The sequence below is a fragment of the Panthera tigris genome, chromosome B4 (genome assembly GCF_018350195.1).
Source record: "Panthera tigris isolate Pti1 chromosome B4, P.tigris_Pti1_mat1.1, whole genome shotgun sequence".
In the NCBI taxonomy this organism is placed as follows: domain Eukaryota; kingdom Metazoa; phylum Chordata; class Mammalia; order Carnivora; family Felidae; genus Panthera; species Panthera tigris.
In genome coordinates, this window is record NC_056666.1 from 63,926,201 (window position 1) to 63,950,500 (window position 24,300).

The window sequence follows — 24,300 nt, forward strand, 5'->3', positions numbered from 1 at the left end:
TTCTTATAAAAGTCCTTTGAATGTGCAAATTCTGACTATCTTTTCTTTTGTTCTTCCACAAAAGAGCTATCAGTACTCAATACATATAAATGTGTTCATTTAAAAGATAAACATACAGTGAAATTAAAAAAATTTCTATGGGAGGGACACGTGGCTCAGTCAGTCAGTAAAGGATGCAACTCTTGATCTCAGGGTCATGGGTTTGAGTCCCACATTAGTGGTAGAGATTACTTAAAAAATTTTTTATGGGACATAATGACAATAATAATAATAGTTAACATATATGGTATACTTATACTGGATTAAAGAGTTCACAAATTCTGCATTCAAGTTTTCTGGCAAAACAACCCGCCCTACCATAAAAAATAAAATACTCAGTTCCAGATAGAAGATGAAGATTATAGAAGATGAAGATTTTAGTCACTATGGAAGATGCTAATTAACAGAGCAAGTCTCCCTTGGATAAGTTCTTCACCAATAGAGATTAAAATAGTACCCTTAAAATGAATAGTAATTTTAATCTTTGAAATGCTTTACATGTCTTAGTTTGTGCACTGCTTCTGAAATCCAAATATAATTTAAGGTACTCTAAACCTCAATAGCTAAGCGAAAATATCATGCTGAAGTTGTATAAAATTATCCACAATTTAGTTATCATTGGAGGGGGAACAGACCAACCATAACTGTCTGGAAAAAATGTGTGTGTGTGTGTGTGTGTGTTGTGTGTGTGTGCGTGTGTGTAAATTTTGATATCATTCTCTGTTCAAGTGATTCCACCAGAAATATACTGAGTGTGATAATTAATACTGTATGTGGAAAATACAGACATGAAAGAGACAATGTCCTATTTGATATTTTCTGGAGAGACTATCATGAAGAACCTGACAGATTTACCTTGTAGCCTTAGAAAATGTTATTTGTAAATCAGAATTGGCAGAGTACAGATTGAAATTCTCCTAATGGTATCACCTCATTTATTATAACACTGTTTACTCTGAAAACAAGGTTGAGACATATTTAGTGCCTTTTGTTCTGGTCCAATTTTTATTTTATTCAAAGGCTTTTTGGAAACAGCTTTGTCTGTTGTAATCATATATACTAATCAAATGATGTTTAGGTTTTTCAGAGTAAATACACTTAGTTTTCAAGAGAAAAAAAATTCCTAAAATAATACATTTTCATTGATATTATCTACAATATCAATAATAGAATATTTAGAAAATTTTCTGTCTCCCTTATCAAAAATTCAACTGACTTGGCTTTTCATCAAGTACATTACATAATTACCTGCATTTTTCATTTAAAATTATTGCCCAATAGTCTGGATAAGTCCATTCATCTTCGGCTATGGTGATACAGTTTGTTATATCTAATGAAACCCAACCAGGAGGATTTGTATTGAAATATGTCTTGACTTTGAAATGAAATAGTTGCTTTTGCAAATACAGATACAAATCTGTGAAACAAAGGCATTTGCCGTGTAGAAATATTTTGGTCATGGGAATGACCAGTTACCCAAATGTTAACAATGGCTAACATTAGAATACCTGGAGCATTAAATTCACTATCGTACTCAATCATCCTTTTGTAAGTTAAGAAACTTGCCCAGAGTCATAGAGTTAGGTAAATGTTGGTGCCAAGATTAGAGTCGAATTCTCTGATACTACAGCCTAGTTGGGTTTTTTTTTTTTAACCTGTAATACTATTCTTTTGGAATATTTTGGTTTCTATAGCCATAATATGTACCTTGTGGATTGTGTTCCAGATATGGGCAAGCACTATGTCATAAAATCAAAGCTATGACTTAGAAGGCTCCAATAATAAGATAACATAACTGTATTTTTAATTCTAATTTCATGACTGTACTATACATTTGATCTTAGACAAAAGGCCGAGAAACGATGAGTGTACTATACAGGCAGTCCTTGTTTTGCTTGATATTGATGGGTCATAAATGATTGTGTAAACTGAAACCATGCAAAACAAACTCATAATTAATGGAGAAAATTCAATTGTACCATGATCTTTTTTCTTTCTCTCTCTCTTTTTTGTTTTGAAGTAAGGTCTATGCTCAATGTGGGGCTTGAACTCATGACTCCAAGATCAAGAGTCGCATGCTCTACCAACTGAGCCAGCCAGGTGCTCTTTGTTTTGTGATCTTTAAAAATTTTTTATCAGAACATTCAAAACTCCCTTATTGTTGGTTATAAATATATAAAGAATTGAAAAAATAGTAAAACTACTTAGTACACTGTAATCCAAAAATTAGAAACATATTTAAAGTTTTCCTTGTAAAAAACTTATCTTTGAGATAAAAATTTAACCCTCCCCAAAATAAACTAGGGAAATTAAATTTATGTTTTATAGAATATTAAAGATATCCAAGCTTTTGAAACAGAAATTCGAACTGTGCCTCCTCCCCACCAAACACTTATCAAGAATAGTTTGATCTTGCCACCCTCTCATCACATAATTTATTATCGGAACAAGAATCTTTTCTATGCCTTGTTAAATTGTCATACTCATAAGTTTGGATCAGCTTTCAACATTCTATCCTTTGCACTTTCAGTGTCTGAAAATATCTCTGAGAGTGCCTTTAGTGTGCCCATGTCATTTCCTCTAGAACCTTTTAATCCTTTTTGTAACAACTATTCTTTTGATTTATATCGATACCTCTCCATCACCAAATTGCCTTGGCTGCATATCTAAATTCCTTGAAATGGCATCAGGGTCAATATTCGCAAATTCAACCGTTTCTCCTGTAACTCCATTTATGTTTAATTCAGATTTCACTTCCAATGTGTCTCTCTTTGTTTCTTTGCTGCTTGTTCATTCCCTCCTTCCTTTTCTTTTTGTTTTTTCACTTTCCCTCCCTCCCTTTCTTCCTTTCTTTTCTTTCTTTCCATCTCTCTCCCTCCCTCCCTTCTTTTCTTTTCCTTTCTTCTCTTTCCTTTCTCTTCTTTCTTTCTTTCTTTCTTTCTTTCTTTCTTTCTTTCTTTCCTTCCCAATGCCCTCTTTGGACTATTTTTGTGAAACATCATGTGGGTTTATCACTGGAAGACGGTGAGACAACACAACTACACTTTGCTGTCTGTGAATGAACTGAATAACAGATATGCAGTGACCAATCACTGAAAGACTTTGGAAGAAGTAATGTAATTGTTCACTGGTCATGATGTTATTATGTAATGATTTTGTATATTGAAGCAGCAAAGTTTATACCTTACACATTGTTCACAGTTGATGTACCAGTCATCAAAATTCAAACTGTGTTTTGGGGGACTGGTGTTTTAACTAACGATGGTCACTGAAATTAATACATATTAGAACCTTAAGTGAAGACTCTCTATATATAATAATATGAAGGATATCAAGTATCACAAAGAATCATAAAAATATTACTCTACTGTATTACAAATTTATAGATAGCTATGGATCTCCTAAAATAATATGCTGATATAATATTAATTATAGTTTAATAATTGATATTATCATGTTATTATAATAATAATTTTATTTAACCCCTAGGAATTTAGAAGTTTGGAGGGATATAATGTATGATTCAGGAAAATTTTAAAGTTCAAATTGATAAATTACTTTAGTTATAAAAATATTCAACATCAAGCTGTTATCTTTAAATAATATTTAAATATTTAAATAATAATATCAATATATTAGTAATATCAATATATTGATACTGTATTTATAGAATATATTATATTATGTATTATATTATTATGTTATATATTAGTATAATATCAAATATTAACAATATCAATATTTGCTTATTAAAAACACATTTATGTCATAATCACGTAAAAACTTTTAATTCATAATGATTACCTGAATGGAGGGAAGAAAATGTTCTTTTAAATATATATATTTAACACAAATATGTATTTAAATATATATATACTTTTTGTTTTTTAATTTTTTAGTGTTTATTCATGTTTGAGAGACACAGAGAGACATGACGCGTGAGGGGGGGGATAGAGAGAGAGAGGGAGACACAGAATCCGAAGCAGGCTCCAGGTTCTGAGCTGTCAGCACAGAGCCCAACATGGGACTCGAACTCACAAACCATGAGATCATGACCTGAGCTGAAGTCAGATGCTCAACCGACTGAGCTACCCAGGTGCCCTATATACTTTTAATATTTATTTGTTTTGAGAGAGAAAGAGAGCAGGGGGAGGGGCAGAGACAGATGGAGAGAGAGAATCCAAATCAGGCTCCATGCTCAGCACAGAGGCTGATGTACGGCTTGAACCCACAAACTGTGAGATCATGACCTGAGCTGAAAGCAAGAGTTAGATGCTTAATTGACTGAGCCAGTGAGGCACCCCCAGGAAATGCTTTTTAAAATTCTCCAATTATAGGGGTGCTTGGGTGGCTCAGTTGGCTAAGCATCTGCCTCTTGGTCTCAGCTCAGGTTTCTGGAGTTCGAACCCCACATTGTGCTGTGCTGACAGTATGGAGCCTGCTTCAGATTCTCTCTCCCTCGTTCTCTGCCACTCCACCCCTCTCAAAACAAATAAATAAACTTAAAAAATTCTCCTATTATAATTTCTTATAAACTTATGCTTTTTTAAAAAAAATTAACTTTTATTTATTTTTGAGACAGAGGGAGACAAAGAGACAGAGCACGAGTGGGGGAGGGGCAGAAAGAGAGGGAGACACAGAATCCGAAGCAGGCTCCAGGCCACAAGCTGTCAGCACAAAGCCCAACATGGGGCTTGAACTCACGAACTATGAGATCATGACCTGAGCACAAGTTGGATGCTTAACCGATTGTGCCACTTGGGTGCCTTTTTATAAACTTATGTTTAATGAGACAGTATTTTACATTGATATTAGAATTTTTTTAATATACAATAATACTACCTATGTAATAACAAAACTGTCATGTTAATCAAATATATTGCTAATTTTTAAAATTCCTGTTTGGACTGAAGGAATTGAAATGGTTTATAAGTTGTTCTTTTAACCCTAAAACTCTATGTTTTTATATTAAAATCTATCAAATTTTGAGCATGTCTGTTTTGGAGATCAAATGCTTATTTTTTATTTTAAGGGGATGGTTAGTGTTCCCAGCATTATTTAGTAAGTTAAAGCCTTAGGTGTTAAATCTGATTTTTGGTTGAGCTCTCAGAAGGAAAGGATGATTCATAGGCGCCTTGAGACAGTCACTTATCCCACATGAACTTAGGAGCATATATTCTCCAAGGCTCTGAGAATAAAGACAGTGCTAAGTACCATCTCTTGAAGTCATGTTGTGTTTTCTGCAAGATGTTAAGATAAAAATAAGATTGTTTGGATAACATTCAGGTTTCATGAGTGTATGTGTATAATGCATGAGAATTTGGATGAGTAAATATGCATAGCATAATTCTTTTAAAATGATGTACTTTTAGACTGATTGACTTACCAGAACTGCTGAAATAAGAAAACACTCCAATTTAATTTGCAATAATGGAGACATTGGCTCTGCTGCAGTTATTTTAAATGTATACATGCCTGACTGTGAATGGATCAAGTGCGTCATTGGCATTGCATTGAAATCATTCAGACACTTTTTTTTTTTTGCCATCACAGGTAGAGCGGGAAAAGGCCATTCTTCTGGCCAATCTCCAGGAGTCACAGACGCAGCTGGAACACACCAAGGGGGCGCTGACAGAGCAGCACGAACGGGTGCACCGGCTAACAGAACACGTTAATGCCATGAGAGGCCTACAGAGCAGCAAAGAACTCAAGGCTGAGCTGGATGGGGAGAAGGGCCGGGACTCAGCGGAGGAGGCCCATGACTATGAGGTGGACATCAATGGCTTAGAGATCCTTGAATGCAAGTATAGGGTGGCAGTAACTGAGGTGATTGATTTGAAAGCTGAAATTAAGGCCTTAAAGGAGAAATATAATAAATCTGTAGAAAACTATACTGATGAGAAAGCCAAGTATGAGAGTAAGATCCAAATGTATGATGAGCAGGTTACAAGTCTTGAAAAGACCACCAAGGAGAGTGGAGAGAAGATGGCCCACATGGAGAAGGAGTTGCAAAAGATGACCAGCATAGCTAACGAAAATCACAATACCCTTAATACAGCCCAGGATGAGCTGGTGACATTTAGTGAGGAGCTAGCCCAGCTTTACCACCATGTATGTCTGTGTAATAACGAAACCCCCAACAGGGTCATGCTGGACTACTATAGGCAAAGCAGAGTCACTCGTAGTGGCAGCCTGAAAGGGCCTGATGATCCCAGGGGACTTTTGTCTCCACGATTAGCCAGGCGGGGTGTGTCATCCCCAGTAGAAACAAGGACCTCATCTGAACCAGTTTCAAAAGAAAACACAGAGGCCAGCAAAGAACCAAGTCCAACCAAGACCCCCACAATCTCTCCTGTTATTACTGCCCCACCATCATCTCCAGTATTGGATACAAGTGACATCCGCAAAGAGCCAATGAATATCTACAACCTTAATGCCATAATTCGGGACCAAATCAAACATCTGCAGAAAGCTGTGGACCGGTCCTTGCAACTGTCTCGTCAAAGAGCAGCAGCACGGGAGCTGGCCCCCATGATTGATAAAGACAAGGAAGCCTTAATGGAAGAGATCCTCAAGCTCAAGTCCCTGCTGAGCACCAAACGGGAGCAGATTGCCACACTGAGAGCAGTACTGAAAGCCAACAAACAGGTGATCTCATTCTACTGACAACACATGCTAGCCAACGCTTTCTTAACTAGTTAATTCTTTAGTGGTTTTAGTGTTCGTTATCATCAGGGTGAGAGTTCAGATTCCTGGTCAGCAGAGTAATAAATCAAACTACGTCTCAGTGCCAGATCAGAATGTAATAATTATTTTTCAGTGAGTGAGTAGATGATACAGGAGAGTAGCTATGCCCCTCTAGGGGAGGTCGAGGTGAGGAAGTTAAAGCAGGATCCAAGAGGAAGATCTAGTTGCAGATGTAGAAAGGCAATTCAGGCAGTACTTAGCTGGAGTCCAGCAGTCACTGAGTGTGGAAACAGGAGATGGAGGGGGGTTGAATGGGCTGGCATGGCAGCATATACCAGGGAGACACTCTGGCAAGCCCCAGAGCAAGCAGTGGGGAGCCCTCTAGAGAGAGATATAGAATGTCTACGAGCTCTGCCAGTGACCACGTATCTGAAATTTAGGTTCAGTTGCGATGTTAATTCATCACCTAGCTTAAGCTGTGGAAACTTTTTCCTAAGCATAGATCTTGTCCTTCTGGAATAAGCAGGAATGCTACAACATGACCCTACCTGACTAATTCCTAGATCTTCTCTGTGACTGAATTTGTTTTCCACCCTTGAGCTTTACCGGGGTGAGAATGCTGTGAAATATAGATGGGAAAATATTTTTAACCTCTGTTTAGTTTCTCTGGAACATAAACCTTAAAAGATACATTTGAGAAGGGTGCTGATAAAGGGTGTTGATAAAGGGAAAGCATCAAATGCCTTCTTGCAAATGTAAGCAGTGCTGGTGTTGGGGGGTGACAGTTAATTTCAGATGCAATGCTCCTTCTCCTTTTACCCTTACATGAGGGAAGCCACACCAATATTGTGTCATCCACAGTACAGTTTTCTAGCGTCTTTGTCTTTAGTTCCCATAAATCCCCTGATATAATTGGGAGGTCTGTCCCACAAGCAGTAATTTCTTTGCACTGTAAACATGTTTTATATAAATCTAAGGACAAATTAGGACCTTCTTTTGTGCCATCACTTCAAGGAAATAGAAGAGATTAGGATGAATAAAGAATTTGCGAGAGATCTGACTCCAATTTGAGGTCAGAATGAAAGAATTTGTGGGGCGCCTGGGTGGCTCAGTTGGTTAAGTGTCTGACTCATGGTTTTAGCTCAGGTCATGATCTCATGGTTTCCTAGTTCGAGCCCCTGTCAGTGCAGAACCTGCTTGGGATTCTCTCTCTGTCCCTCTCTCTCTGCCTTTCCCCTGCTCTCTCTCTCTCTCAAAAATAAATAAGTAAAAACTTAAAAAAAAATAATTTGCTACCATAAACTACTACAATCCAAAGACCCAGTTATTTAGAGTAATCATAAAAAACCAATACCATATCACTAAAAACCACATTAGATAAGGCTTAGACAACCTTTATCAAGGACCTAATATCCTGGGCATTCTTGCTCAAGCCACTCAAATAGCATCTCTGACTTCTTCCTGAAGATTGAATATGAACAACCTAGAAATCTAGATCTATAAGTGACAAGACGCTTAAATGATGCAGAAGTATAGATAGGCATGGTTGATAAGACATGAAAGACTAATTTGTGAATGAGCATTCATTGATTACATAGTTCAAGGCAGGTGGTAGATAAGGATGCCAATTAAGTGACCAAGTAGTCTAGTAGGAGTTCAACACATGCCTGTTAACTATTTGCAGAGTAGGACATGTCATTGAGAGGTATAAACAGTATCATAGGAATTCAGTGCAATACAGGAATACAAAGCATTCCTGGCTGAATTTTTATTTTCTCAGTGGTTTGTGGTACCATTTGCATTACATTAGCATCACAAACCTTATGGTCTCAGTAAATAAAATGAAAACACATTTCTAGCCATGCATTTAGTTTACATTTTAATGATGTTGGCCCTAACGCTGTGATGCTTATGTGCCATAAATAACTTCAGATGTCTGCAGATGACATCCATTATGTTTAGACTTTGTGGAATGTTCATTAAGACTAAGGTAAGAATTCTGTCATAAAGGGAAAAGGGGGAATCTTCTTGTTTTAAAAATAGACATTCTGCATTCTCTATGAATTTTTTCATAGACTTCGGGTTTTTCTGTATGCACAGTGTCTTCTGAAATATGCAAATGTTTATGAAATAGCATCTGTGTACTAAACTGTGCTAGATGCTAAACATTCAAAGAAGACTGATACATGGTCCCTGCCCTTCAGAATAGGACTCACAAACTGGTAAGAATGTTGGGAAAGAAACAGATCATTACAGTTTGATATTATACATGCTGTAATAGAAATTATGGAAACATTGCCGAGGAAGCAACTGATGTTTCCTAAAGGAGTTAGGAAAAAAAAAAGACTTCATGGAAGCAGTTTTACTTGAGTTTGTTCTTAAAGGATGAGGAGTTGTTTTCCAGGAGAGGAAGAAACACTCCCAAGCAGAAAGAATAGTAGGTAGAAAGTCAAAGAATAGAATGATATATTCAGGGAATGCTTGTGAAGATGTCTGTGGCTGGAAGCAAGATTTTTTATTTACAAAGTTAAGTTAGGGAGCATGGAGAATGTAGCAAATGCAGACATCAGCAAATCTACTCATGGGCTGAAGATACTTAGAGTTTCTAACTTCTGAAAAAGCTTTGTGCAGTCTGGACCAACAAGTCTACAAACAGAACTGAGTCTTTGGGGGCATTTCTCACAAATAATAAATGAGTTTGTGCTTCTATTTCAGATCTTGCTCTTCTGTTATTCCCTTCTCTCCTCCCCTTGGATAACTGACCATTTGGCCTCATATGCTTACCAATTTGTTACACCTACATTTTCACAACTTAAGCTTAACGGTTCTATATGAATATATGTATAAATTAAAAAAAAAAATTAAACTGCCATTTTTCTCCCCAGATCAATTTCTGCATTCTGGATAATTTTCTGAATCGATAGTATTTCTGAAGATTCCATTGAGTTATAGCTACAGAATACGCTAAAATATTTTATCAGTAAATTCTCATTTTAATCTGAATTTAAATTCAATTAAAACCTATAAGAAACTACTTTGGAATCAAGACATTAACAAGTTACTCTATCCTAACATTGTTTTAATTATAAAAAGAATCCAGGTATCTCAATAGAAGTTGGCACTTTGCATAAGAAAGTTCAAGCTGTCCATTTTAAGCACAAAAGGAAATGTTAAAAACCAGGAACATCCCATTAGCAATGGATTTTTTTTCATTAGTAGTGGATTTTTTCATTAGTATTGAGTATTTTTACACACTCTGAAAAGCTGCGGTTAACAGTTTGTTTAAAATAGTATGTTTTCGGGGTGCCTGGGTGTCTCACTCGGTTAAGCGTCCGACTTCGGCTCGGGTCATGATCTCGCGGTTTGTGCGTTCAAGCCCCGCATCGGGCTCTGTGCTGACAGCTCAGAGCCTGGAGCCTGCTTCAGATTCTGTGTCTTCCTCTATCTGCCTCTCCCTTGCTCATGCTCTGTCGCTTTCTGCCTCAAAAATAAATAAAACATTAAAAAAAATTTTTTTTAATGGTATGTTTTCTGTTTGGCTTCAATATATATATACACCATGTGCTGTGCATCAAACAGGCAGTCCCTGAATACACATTGATTTCATGCATTGATTCAGTTAACATTTTTCTTTCTTCTTATGGTGTGTCAAGCTAGTTTTCAGTTTGAAACGCTATTAATTCCAAAAGATTCAGAAATGCCCAAATTCTAAGTTCAAAGGGATATTTTAATTCATTCAAACATTTTGGAATTTCTCCTTTTTATGGAAATTGTGAAGAATTAAATTAGACTATAATTTATTGTTTTGAAGTTGTATGCAAAGGCAGGAAGTAATCGGTTCCTTGTGAATTCTTTTCCTTAAACATGTAATATGGATTTATAGTTTATTGTGTACTCATACTATAAATTGCAATGGCCTGTGTCTTATTCTATGTTTTAGGCCCCTAGAGCACAGGGGCAAGAATATTTGCATTCTGTTATATTTCTTTTTCTTTTTTACTTTTTTTAAACATTTATTTATTTTTGAAAGAGCACAAGTGGGGGAGGAACAGAGAGAGAGGGAGACACAGAATCTGAAGCAGGCTCCAGGCTCCAAGTTGTCAGCACAGAGCCCAACATGGGGCTCGAACTCACGATCCGTGAGATCATGACCTGAGCTGAAGCCGGACATTTTACTGACAGAGCCACCCAGGCGCCCCGCATTCTGTTGTATTTCATTTGGAAGCTGTGCTTCTTTACTGCCTTCTCCTTGATAAAATCCTTCTTGTATAAAGTTTAATTTTAGCTCCCTTTCTGTCTGAAAAATTGCAGACTCAGGAATCTGCATTAAAATATTTTCTGAACTACGATCATTTCCTTAGCTTCTGATACTCTGGTTCACAGCTGGCTTCCAGGGCGATTTAACCATGTTATGGATTTTAAAGAAAAACTGCCTTATGTCCATCCAAGTACATATATATGTTTATATAAAATTAACCAAACCAATTTCACTTTCCATTTATGAAAGAAAGTCCTAGACCCAGCATGAAAAAATCTGTATGATAGGTTTTCCTGATACGAAAATCCTAAGCGTTGTGATTTTTCTGCTTCAGACAGCTGAGGTGGCTCTAGCTAATCTCAAGAACAAATATGAAAATGAGAAAGCAATGGTGACTGAAACTATGACGAAGCTTAGAAATGAACTGAAGGCTTTGAAAGAAGATGCAGCAACTTTCTCATCCCTGAGAGCAATGTTTGCAACAAGGTAACAGTTTTTTCTTCCAAGATGAGGTGGGGTGCTTGGGAGAAAGACTTTAAAATTCACATTCACATGCACACCTCTTGGTGTGCCATCTAAGAGGGTGAGGGGTGAAGAAAATACTTGAGATTCCACTCTGACCTGTCTAAGGCAAAATGTTGTGTGCTGTTTTCCAGAGCCCTCTACTGGACACACTGGATCAAGCAATTCGTTTACATAGAAGTATTTTTAAATTAATAGATATTTTTTCCTAGAGCTTATGTGCCAAAAAGAATTAGGACCCCCCCCCCAAAAAAAAAGCCTCCGATAATGGGGAGGAAATGTTTTTCTTAAAATTGCTAAATATTGTATTATCACCACTGAAATTTATTTCTGTGACATAAAAGTGCTTATCATTAGTAAGTATTGCATGAGAAAGACATGGTCATGATGAATATAAGTACTCATTATATCAGCTAATTATTTGGACTTTAATACACTATGAATTAAATTATAATTTTTTTTTGTGAGAGAGAGCATGAATGGGGAAGTGGGGCAGGGAGAGAGACAGAGACAGAGAGACAGAGAGAGAGAGAGAGAGAGAATGAGACAATCTTAAGCAGGCACCACACTGTCAACACAGAGCTCAACGTGGGTCTTCATCTCATGAACTGTGAGATCATGACTTGAGCTGAAATCAAGAGTCAGACGCTCAACCAACTGACCCATCCAGGCGCTCCTAAATTATAATTTCTAAAATGTAATTGTATTTATCACCAAGTTTTTCACATTGCCATGCTAATTAACTAGATAAATATTAGTGACTACCTCTCCCCACCAGTTTCATTATGAAGTGCTTTGTGTTTAAACTTGAAGTGATTAAGCATGTATGGATTCAAAGGTTTCAAAATCTTGAGATTTTCAATAGTGTCGCCATCCCCTTTTTACTGTCACAATTCAGTGCCAAAACAAAAGCAGTCATGTATCTTATATAATACACACGTGGTACAAAATTCATAAAGCATAACTATGGGTTTATTTGCAGATTTAGTAGATAACTTATATGTAGCTGATATAAGTATAAAAAACAAAACAAAACAAAACAAATCCTGGGTTTTATAGGAGCCCTGGAATCTGTCTGGCTTTTTTGCATATGAGGAGAGAAAAGTTTCAAGCTCATACTTTGTGATTGACTCTCTTGGTGATGGCTGTTAGAGGGCTGAGTGCTTGGTGAACCACAGAGATGCAGAAGACCTGAATGAACTGACCTCTGGGTCTGATCCTGGGAGAGTCTGAGGAATAGAGTGGATATATTTATACACCTCTGGCCACCGTGGGGGGCAGCATAGAGAATGGGGATGGTACACAGTGCTCCCCTCTTTGATGAAAGAAATCAGTCAGCATTACATGTAGAATTAAAATATATATATTTCCTCTTTTAAACAGAAATCAAAATATTTTTAATGGGACATTTATAGACTTAATCTGGCTTAAATAACCAGAAATTTGTTTTTTTGTTTTGTTTTGTTTTGTTTTGTTTTTTTTTAGGTATAGTAACTGCCTTGCTCCATAGTATTTTTAAAAATATTATCTGACCAATTAAATCCAGGATGTTAAACCCACCTCGTATTTTACTAAGACGCAATATTTCTTTTGGTATCCCTACTATGCTTCTTGACATTTAAGTTTAACAAAAATGGGACCCACCTGCATCTCAAGTTCTTTCACCTAGAGTCTGTTTTTTCTTTAAAATGCTGCAAGGCTTATCTTAATTTCAAAGTTTGCACGGCACATTTTGGATATCTCCATCAAGTCATTAACTCTCAGCTGGTGCATGAAGAGTATTTGTTGTTATTATGTTAGTGGGTAAGTAAACTCAGAAAAAAAAAACTGAAAATTGTGTGATCAAGCCTCCCTTCCAAATGTTTGTGTGCTTAGATTTTACTTTTGTTGGGGAAAAAAGATCACTGAGCTTATCTTTTGGCTACAGCACAAGTATCAAAGCTGAAGAAAGATGTTCCTGACAGCCTGCTATATCTGTATCAAACCCTATGCAAATCTTGATTTTCTTTGACATCTATTGCTTTATCTTCTGGTTAAGAAATCTTTGAAAATATTCAGGTTTCTAATTCAGGCAAATCTGCCATATTGAAAACAGTGCAGCTGCAATGGGGACTCAAAGTAAAACCTATAAATACAGATAAAGGAGGAAATGTTTTCTTTATAAACACTGTTATTCCTTTGCATGCTACAAGCCTAGTCTATGACAAACCTGTCACATTCCTCTGAAGAAGATCATGTTACACAGTAGAAGAAACTATTGTAACACATCTAAGATGCTGTGAACATTACCTGAAATGTTACAGTTCACTCTTCTGCCACCATGGAGCAGCCTCCATAATAACTCTGTCACTGGGGTTTAAGATGTCATCCATTAAGAGTGTCCCCGTATGCACTCCATGGTATAGAAGAACCATCAGTTCTTGAACCTTCTCCAGTTTTCCACTGTAATAGGTTACCTCCATTGTGCTCAGGGAAGACCAGTGTTCTAAATCTAAATTCCAGTGAAATTCTCAACTCAAGTTCCACATTTAGTGTCCCCAAGATTTTCTCCTGACCACTTTTTTGTTTGGGTTCTAGATGCGATGAGTATGTCACACAGTTGGATGAGATGCAGAGACAGTTAGCAGCCGCAGAGGATGAGAAGAAGACTCTAAACACTTTGTTACGAATGGCTATCCAGCAAAAACTCGCCCTGACCCAGCGGCTGGAGGACTTAGAGTTTGACCATGAGCAGTCCCGACGCAGCAAAGGCAAACTTGGAAAGAGCAAGATCGGCAGCCCTAAAGTAAGTGGGGAGGCATCAGTCACCGTGCCCACCATAGACACTTACCTCCTGCATAGTCAGGGCCCACAGACACCCAACATTCGGGTCAGCAGTGGCACTCAGAGGAAAAGGTATGCATGCAGCGATCTTCATAGTATGGTGCAGAGGCCAGATTTTTAGTTAACTGCAAAAGTTAATGTGCTCTTCTTGTGGAGGATGGAGGAAGGGAAGGAAGAGAAAAACTGGGAGTGGGTGTATAAATGGGCCTTGCTTGGCTTTTCCAAATCAAATCCTTTTGATAATCGTGTTTATTTGTTCCTTTCTGTCCCCCATGCCCCACGTCTTGATTAACCGTAATATAATTTTTGAGTATCTGTCAACATTTTTGCTGTTCTTTGTATGCATAAATTTGCCTCTCCCTTACCTCCAACCTAAAAATTGATAGACAAAAGGTGGATATTAAGAATGAAGCTGCGTTTTACGTGACATTTAAAAGTCATTGTACCTCTGGTAATGGTGCTAGTTACCAGCTTCTCTTTAATGGGACAAGGATATGAATATGTTCTTTTAGGGAAGCTTGTCCACATTACCAAATCTGACAACTGACTCAAAGGAGATGTCTATATTTAGGTAAACGGAATTGATTGTGTGTAGTCTTTTTCTTAAAAGCAGGTTGTTGTGCCTTTTCATTTCATATGTGAATGTTGCTCAAAGAAATCATTTGCAAGGTTATTAGTGGCTTGATTTGGTGACCTTTTTACAGAGTCCTGGATGTTGAATTACTTACCCTGTATTTTCAGTTAATGGTAAAATTTGTATTTTAGGAATTTTCAGTAAAGTATCAAATTATATAAATATTTTCTATTTGCGGTTCAAACTGACTAACAATAATAAATTTCTTTTCCAGTATCCAGTACAGTTTCCAAATAGGGTTGTATCCTGGTATGGAAACTAAGCAATAAGCAAAAATCTTGACTTACATGTTTAAAAAAAATTAAATGCCAATGTAAATAATGTTGTCACTGGTGAGGCTTTGAAAGGTAATTAAAGTAAAACTTTTTTGTTTCCTATATGTATTTTCTTGGATCTCCTGCAAGACAATTTTCACCTTCCCTTTGTGATCAGAGCCGTCCCAGGACTTCAGGGGCTACCTACCTACAGAATTTATTAAGAGTTCCCCCTGATCCCACCTCCACAGAATCATTTCTTCTGAAGGGCCCCCCTTCCATGAATGAATTCATCCAAGGGCACCGGCTCAGCAAGGAAAAAAGGTTAACCGTGGCTCCACCAGGTAAACATTTTTTCCTTGGGTGCATGTGATGCAGATGATTAGCTGAGTAGACCACTCCCCCTTCCTCCCAACCACTCATGTCCACCCATCCACGGAGTCCAACTTGGACCACAGGTAAATTCCTGCAGCTAACATAAAAATGCCTTTACGCCTAGCGTCCTGTTTCCTCCTTGACTCGGCCAGACGAGCATTCCTTAGGAGTCTCCAAGGACTTCCTTTTAACAGCCAATGATGGAAAATGAGAGTTGGAAGGAACGGGATAGGTCAAGGGAACCTAGCAACAGGCGTAATGCAGGGCACACCCCCCGGGTCCTATCTGCAGCGTGGTAGCTCATAGCGATTCCATCTTGATCAAATTTTGTCATTTTGTTCTGATATTTTTTAAGGTAGTTTCAGTCAAGGGAGCTATCTTTATAAAAAGCCTTTGGGGCTAATCTCCTTTTGTAGTGACTCAGAATGTCTCTTCAATCACTATAGAGAAAATAGAAGTAAAATCCGCCAAGATTTTGCTCCTCTGGAACATTAAATCTTAATGTAATATTCTTGTAGTTTGCAAGCCCTTATTGATTTATGCTTACCAATATGCTCACATTTTATTTTTAGCTTCACTGTTTTGCATTTTTCTTTTTCTTTATAAAAAATTTTTCCTATGAAGAGCTTCCTATGTGACTTCTGGCAAATAGAGTTCAGCCCTCTGAGAAATCCCTGCATGCTAATTATAGGTCAAAGGTGTCATACAGGAAGTCCGTGAAACAAAATAAGCCCAAAGGCAGCATAATGGTTGGTTGTCACAGGGAATGAAAAATTAAAACTAATTCAAGTTAGTTGTCAACACGAGCATCTATTATTTCTGGCCTCCCTTGAAAGATTCTGAATATCTGACAGCCCGAGGTCAGCGTCCATGCGTGTCAATAACCTGTCAGAGCCTCGTACTGGCTGCTGCTTTTATGTACTTTTCCACAGCCCCCTTACTCCCGAGTACTGATACCCAGCCTGCTGCACCCATTTTTGTTATCTTCTGGACCCTACTATAGCCTTTGAGTTTGCCACAGAATTTTTTTTTTTTTAATTCGCTTTAGTTGTCTCACCTACCTCATTTACTTGATGTTTACCTTAATTCCTTTTTGGAAACTCTGCCTTTGGATCTGTAATAATATCCTCATCTGATTCACGAATCAGCCTACTGATTGGGATGAAAAGGTGTGGTGTGGAAATTTATAGCACATAATCAACATTCTAAGAATGTTTGAGCAAATGGGTGATGATAACGAGTTGGGAGAGCATAACAGCCAAAATGTATGCCAAAAAACAAAACAAAACAAAACAAAAACAACAAACAAAAACCTACAACTCTGCCAGGCATTCTTACTTTCATAGCTCATTTCCTAATATTTCAGACCCCTTTGGAAGGTACCTTGAAGTATCTGTAAATCACCAAAACGGTTGTGATTCATCAGGACATCTAACTTGAATAAAACACTTCAAGTTGTTTTAGTGTTCCAAGTGGATTTAGTAGCACTATCTATTAGAACTTAGGAAAGAAATCCTATGATTAATTAAGAACCCTATTGTATTTGAATTAAAAAGTGACCTATCAGTATTTTATTAAAAATTAATAAATATTAACAATAACTGTTTTCATTTTGTGTATGATCATTTGATCCTTATTTACATTAATGTGTGTTTACATCATTGTCATTACATTGTTGAAACCATTAACATTACATTGTAAACTTTTCTATGCCACTACCTCGGCTATTTTTATTTTTAAAGGTTGTATCATAAATTTTATTTCAGATTTTATTCCTTTAATCTCTACTTCTCCTGTTAACTGCTGGGGTGTTTTTTCTTTCTTTGGTATTTTCTGCAGTGCTGCTAGAAATACCCTCATGCATTCAACTTCTCATCGGTTTCGTTTTTTTCTCAAGTGAGATCACTGGGTTACAATGATGAACATCTTTATGTTTTTTGCTCCGTTTTGATGTTGCTGTCAAAGGGGATAGATCAGTGTACTAAGAGTCTCACAAAATATTTTTCCCTTTTCCACACATTCTGAATGTTTCTAGTTCTTTTTGCACACTGTACCCATCTTGCAACTCTAAGGCTAGTGAGCCTACATGAATGAGAGTAGCATTGTTTTCTCAAACGCTTGAGTTTCAAATAACCAGAAAATGCCATTGGTCTTAGAAATTATTATTTTATACAAGATTAGAGATGTAAATAATGTGGCATTCAGAATCATCACTAGGCCAGAAAATCATTTTAATCACAACTTACTATATATTGATAAACCTTACATTTTTAACCATTTATTTGAAGTTAAAATAATGGAAGAGGGGAGGGAGTAAAGCTGTTATCATAGCCTAAGGAATTTTCAGTTTTATACCACGGGCCCAACCAGATTAGTTCTTAATCAATTTTTAGAGCAACCCAGCAACATTTTTTAAAAAGTTTTGGTTAAATCAATTACTATAAAAAGTGACTAATTACCTATACCAAATTGTAGCTTCAAAAAATATATTAGGGTTATTGACACTGTATATTATTTTTCCTAGGCTGAACTGCATTGGGTAAGACATATTAAGTATTATTTATAATGGTTTTACTATATAAAATATGTTCAATAAGCTGAGAAAGGGAAAATATACCATATATATCCAGTCCAGTGTTCTCTGTAAGAAGTATTTTAAACCCATGGGAAATAATAGATTTTATTAGTCTTTTTTATTTGTGAGTTTACTATAAGTTACTGATAATTATAAAATTTACTAGCTAGTAACAATATATGTTCATCATTTTAAAAGGACAATTCCCTGTTAACTTATTAGAATGTTTTTTGATAAGTTTTCTGAAATGTGTTTTTAATAGGTTGTTGTAGGTGATTATTATTATTCTAATAAGTGGGTTTTCTATTGAGGACCATTGAAGTAATTAAATTAAATCATTTCAGTAGACATACAAAGAGTTTAATTTGTTTTGAAGCCTTTTGTTGAGGAATTATGACAGATATAAATCTCATTTAAAAATTTAAAACACAAAACATAAAATATTATTTACCATATATAAGGTATATTTTCAAATAGATTTTATTTCTTTGAGATGGTCAGGAGAAAACCATCTTCTTCAAACTACAATTTCTCAGTTTCTGGAGAATCAACTCTAGGATGGGGTGCTGATTTTCAAAATTAATAGATTGTTTTGTACTAATTAATTTTCAACATTAATATAACCTTTTGGAGGAAATTTTGGCCTTTGCTTCTGATTTCGGCTGTTTGTGCTGCCTCATCCCCTGAAATTCCAGAGTTTCTGTCCTTAGCTTGTTGACTTTCTTGTTGATGACTTTGTCCTTATCATGGCATACAAAATGTAGTGTCCTCACACATATGGCTACCATCCTTGATGAATTTGAATCCAGAGGGACTCTGTTGTCATCAACGAGTTTACAATCAGGCAGCAGGTGGCACATCTTTGTAAAATCATTAGTTGTTTTATATTATTTATAATATAAATGGTTGTATATTATTTATATAATAATAATAATAACAATAATAACATCTTACTATTTCATCAATACTTAACAATCAGTCTACCAGAATATGTGAAAGAAATCCGTGTAACGTATAGGTAAGAGTTGCTATTTCTGCAGTGAAGACTTGACTGCATGATTTGCGCAGGTAAATTAGGTTCCTGAAACCCAGTTGCAATGTGTGTATCTGTGTCTGTGTGGAGGCTTCCCCATACCAACCAGCAATTCTCAGACACCATCAGGGTGTGCTACGATTCAACTGAATTCTGACACTGTGTATCCAGAAATAACACTGCATTCCACGGTCCCACAAAACTGCTGCTCCCTGCTTCCAGACACCAGTTGAAAGGCCAGATTATTACTTGTGCTGCTAACTAACCGGCTATAGATTAGGGGTTCCAATGACTCCCACTTTGGCTTCAGATACCAATCATAAATTAAGTTGTTACCTATATTTCTGACCAACTGGCTATGAATCAGAGTTCCCATGACCCCCTCCTCAGGTTCATTAATTTGCTAGAGCAGCTCACAGAACTCAGAGAAATATGTTACTTACTAGATTACCAATTTATTGTAAAAGGATCTAAATCAGGAACAGCCAGATGGAAGAGAGGCATAGAGCAAGGTATGGCAAAGGAACTGGGAGTTCCATGTTTTCTTCCAGAGCACACTGCTGTCCCCAAATCTCCTTGGGCATTCACCAGTTCAGTCCTTTTGGGGTTTTTTGGAGGCATCATTACACAGGCACAGTTGATTAAATCATTGGCCATTGGTGATTGATTCAGCCTCCAGCCCCCTCCCCTCCCCTGAGGTTGGGCCTGGTAGGACTGAAAGTTCCAAACCTCCAATCACATGGCAAGTTCTCTTGATTCTCCTGGTAACCAGCCTCCATCCTTAGGCAGAGTCCAAAAGTTACTTTATTAACATAACTGGGGACACCATTGTCACTCCCAACACTTAGAAAATTCCAAGGGTGTTTTTGTTTTTTGTTTTTTGTTTTTTTTTTGAGAGCTGTGAATCTGGAACTATGGACAAAGACCAAATAAATCTTTCTTATAAATTACAATATTGCAACAGGATAAACAAGAAATTTCAAACTTATAAAAGCAAGTTGGAACTCTCTTCTTGAAGTAACAGCCTAAGCAGTTTGCTCTTTGTGCTGCATTTTCTGTTTAGGAGCTTTCTCTTTTGGATGTTTTGCTTTCCCGTATCATTTCACTTCCCTCTGTCCCTCCACACTTCTCTCTTTCTCTCCCTCTCTCTGACACCATTACTGAACTCGTGTGAGAGAATGGTATTCTTGTGAAATGTGAACATTTTGTATGATGTTTTAGATTTTACCGATGTTTAAAGCAGCTCACAGAAATGTGTTAACCTTAGATACGCAATCACCCTTTCAGATGTATAGTCAACAATAGACACGAACATGTTCATTAGTGAAAACTTCACTGCATTCAAACATTTATTTGTCTGTCTTTTATATTGCAGTTTATGCTCTTAAGCATGTACCAAAACCATATTTCTTAACTCATTTGCTCGCTCACTCATTCATCAGAATGTAACAAAATGTATTGAGCTACCATTAGGTGTCAGGCGCTTTTCTTGGCTCTTGACATAATATGTTACGTAAGTGAAACACCATCCCTGTGCTTCAAGAAACGCATAGTCTGTAGGGGAGGTAGGTAGGCAAATAAGTAATGGTGTTAATAGGTTTTCCCAGAATAAACAGAGGGCTTTGGGTGTTTAGCAACATTCCCCCAAAAGAAATGCAAGCACTGGTCTTGAAAGGTGGCTGGATGTTGATGGGCAGATGACAGGGATGCAGGTGTGGGTAATGAGCAGAGCCTCCTAGGAAAGGAGGTCGACCAATACAAAGGCCATAAGGTTGGGAACTAGAAGTTGCAGCAGGACTGAGGAGTGATGGGAAATGACACTGGAAAGACAAGCAAGGACTTGAAAACAGACGGCCAGGTTAGTGAGAGTGGACTTTATTCCATTGGCAGAGATGACTGTTTTAAGAATAAGAACAGGTTTTCATTATATACGATTGCCCTGGTAAAAGGTGGAGAATGGATTGGATGTGCCAACACCTAAGGTAAAGAAGCAGATACAGTGTCTGAAATTTGCAGATGAGAGGTGGTAGAGACTGGAAGTCAAAACTGGAGCAGTGTGAATGTTGACATGTGTCTGAAAGTAGAGAAGTCCAACCATACCCGACAGCTGGTATGTCCTGTGTACCCACAGCCTACTTTAACAGCCTGTCTCCTTCATCCTCCCACATTTTGTAGGTAGAAGGAGCTCAATGAATGCTATTTGAACTGACTTCCTGAACTAACAAACAGCCTCAGTGGTGGTTTTTTTTTTTTTGTTTCCTAAAGCTTATTTTTTCCCTTAGAGGCTTCTCCATTTTTGTGAGTTCCCTTTCCCCATATCAGTATGCTTCCCGCCCCCAACAGGATTTAATTCTTGAAATAGCCAGAGTGAACAGCATTCTGTTGAAACTTGTAACCTTGGGGCGCCTGGGTGGCTCAGTCGGTTGAGCGTCCAACTTCAGCTCAGGTCATTGTTATGCCCAGAATTCGTGATCCCCAAAGACCACTAGGGAGCCGAGTCCGATGTAAAAGCAAAAGAGCCTTTATTCGAGCTAGCTCGAGCTCAATCCCCTACCTGCACCCACACAGCGGTGAGATACCAGGGAGACAGAGCGAGTTTCAAAAGGACAAAGGTTTTATTGGGGCCTAGGGGCAGTTGGTGAGGTAATGGCTGTGGCCTCAGCCGATTGGCTGGGGAAGGGTCCGAGTTAGGCAGGTGGGGGGGGGTTACTCAAGGGGAGGAGGTGTGGTCAAGGTGAAGGACACAGAACAAGATGGAGTTGGCCGGCGTAGGCCCGCCCTTCCAGTCATGATCTCCCAGTTCATGAGTTTGAGCCCCGAGTAGGGCTCTGTGCTGACAGCTGGGAGCCTGCAGCCTGCTTCGGAATCTGTGTCCCTCTCTCTCTCTGCCCCTCCTCTGCTCACACTCTGTTTCTCTCTTTCTTTCTCAAAAATAAATAAACATTTAAAAAATTAAAAAAAAAAAGAAACTTGTAATCTTTTGGGCTTGTATTTTCTCTTAACATAGCTTCTATAGAGTTCTTCTTTACAGATGAAAGCTTGGGTGTTTTCTGATGCTGGTCCATGTTGCCCTTACTTTGAATCTGACAAAACAGAAGTTAAATCAAAAATATCAATCCAGGGGCGCCTGGGTGGCGCAGTCGGTTAAGCGTCCGACTTCAGCCAGGTCACGATCTCACGGTCCGTGAGTTCGAGCCCCGCGTCAGGTTCTGGGCTGATGGCTCGGAGCCTGGAGCCTGTTTCCGATTCTGTGTCTCCCTCTCTCTCTGCCCCTCCCCCGTTCATGCTCTGTCTCTCTCTGTCCCAAAAATAAATAAAAAACGTTGAAAAAAAAAAAATTTAAAAAAAAATATCAATCCAGGGGTGCCTGGGTGGCTCAGTCGGTTAAGTGTCTGACTCTTGATCTCGGTTCAGGTCATGATGTCACAGTTGGTGAGTCTGAGCCCCATATCAGGCTCTGTACTGACAGTGCAAAGCCTGCTTGGGATTCTCTTCTCTGCATCTCTCTCTGCCCTTCCCCCACTCGCTCTCTCTCTCAAAAATAAATATTTAACAAAAAATATCAATTCAGAAAGTTACCAACCACATGTCGAAAAATACATGTTTCTGTCTTGCCCCAATGTAATATGCAATTAGAAATTGGTTCAGATTTCCAAATTTCAGTGTATCATGTATGTTGCAGGAGTATTTTTATTTTTCTGGGTTAGTCATGATTCATTTTACAGTGGAAATGTCTGACACCCTCACATTTCTTTTCAGTATTTCTTTCAAGGAGCAATTCCATTTTTATAGGAAATCTTTTACTATAGAATGAATGATCTTGAGTTGGAATATGCAATGTTAAGAATGCCATCTGAGGGAAGAAAAAAAAAGAATGTCATCTGAGAGATGTGTCTCTTCATTAAATTCCAGTTGAAAATTGAAAAATACCCGATTGAAAACTGAACAATGTAGCTTATTTTTCCCAATAGCTCTATATTTGGTTTGGTTAGAGAAATACCTGTGTATTCTCTAATTTAGCTGAATGTTTTGATTTTTGTCTAGATAACAAGTTTCGTATAAAAATATCTTAGAATTTTAAGCTTTTTCCCCTTTCTTATTTTCTCTTACAAAGTGTTTAACCTATATGTATCCTATACACCAGTTTTACCATTGGGTACATAAATGTACACAACTTATGAAGACTTTTCTGATCCTTTTATCCACTAGATAGAATTGCCTTCCTCTTCCTCTCTGCCTCACTACAGGTGGCATGGACACAGTGTCTTAAATCAGATTCCTCTATGAATCTTTAAGATTTTGGGCAGGAACCCTGTTCCTTGATCTTTTACTCTTCAAGATCTTGCACTGTTCGTGGCACATAGTTGGCCCTCAGTTTGGTGGATAATTGATAATCAGTCCAAATTTTCTACGGTATCTCAAAATATTTGGCTTTATTGTGGTTTATCATCTACACATGTAGTTCTTCTGATGTGTAGATTAGAAATAGTGTATTTCAGATGTGATTTAATGTAGGTAATAGAATAAAATCTGCATAACAGTTGTATTTGGGAACTTTTCAAGTGGGGTCTTCACTTCTCTTGTTTTAATTCAGACAATGTGATATATATATATATATATATATATATATATATATATATATGTAAAATCTTGAAGTTCCTGTATTTGGTTGTTTTTATATATGGGTACTTAAAAATCAAGGCAATTATAAGAAAATATCCACTTTAGAGGCAAAGTTTATGAATCCAAGTAGTACAGAGTAAAAGATTGCATATAAATATGTAGGCTTTCCTTATTTTTTACTCTTACACCTTTTTATATGTTTTTAAAATAGTTTTTAAGTATATTTTCAATAGATAATGATGGTCCAAAGTTCAAAATGTACAAAAGAATATAAAATAGAAGGTAGCTCTCTCCCAGCCTCCATCTCATGTCCTTCCAGAAACATTCTCTATATGTACAAGAGAATATCTATAAATACGTACATATATAATCATAAGCATATATTATATATGTATGTATTAACATTGGCACAACCACAAACATTGTTATGCATGCTATTTTTTTCACTTAATATATCTTGGCTTCCTTTATATCAAT

At 37.3% G+C, this 24,300-nt stretch overlaps 1 protein-coding gene across 6 annotated transcripts in view; it reads left to right on the forward strand.

Annotated features, from left to right (window-relative positions):
- BICD1 (BICD cargo adaptor 1) overlaps window positions 1-24,300 on the forward strand; it is a 244,967-nt gene that overhangs the window by 198,890 nt on the left and 21,777 nt on the right. For 4 of the 6 annotated variants that reach the window (XM_042992078.1, XM_042992080.1, XM_042992081.1 and 1 more), the window contains 3 exons: window positions 5,593-6,687; window positions 11,319-11,470; window positions 14,084-14,291. In XM_042992078.1, coding sequence (XP_042848012.1) covers window positions 5,593-6,687; window positions 11,319-11,470; window positions 14,084-14,291 — 1,455 coding nt within the window. Of the gene's footprint in view, window positions 1-5,592; window positions 6,688-11,318; window positions 11,471-14,083; window positions 14,402-15,367; window positions 16,129-24,300 lie in introns of those variants that run through there. The other 2 variants (XM_042992083.1, XM_042992079.1) reach the window with 2 other exon arrangements.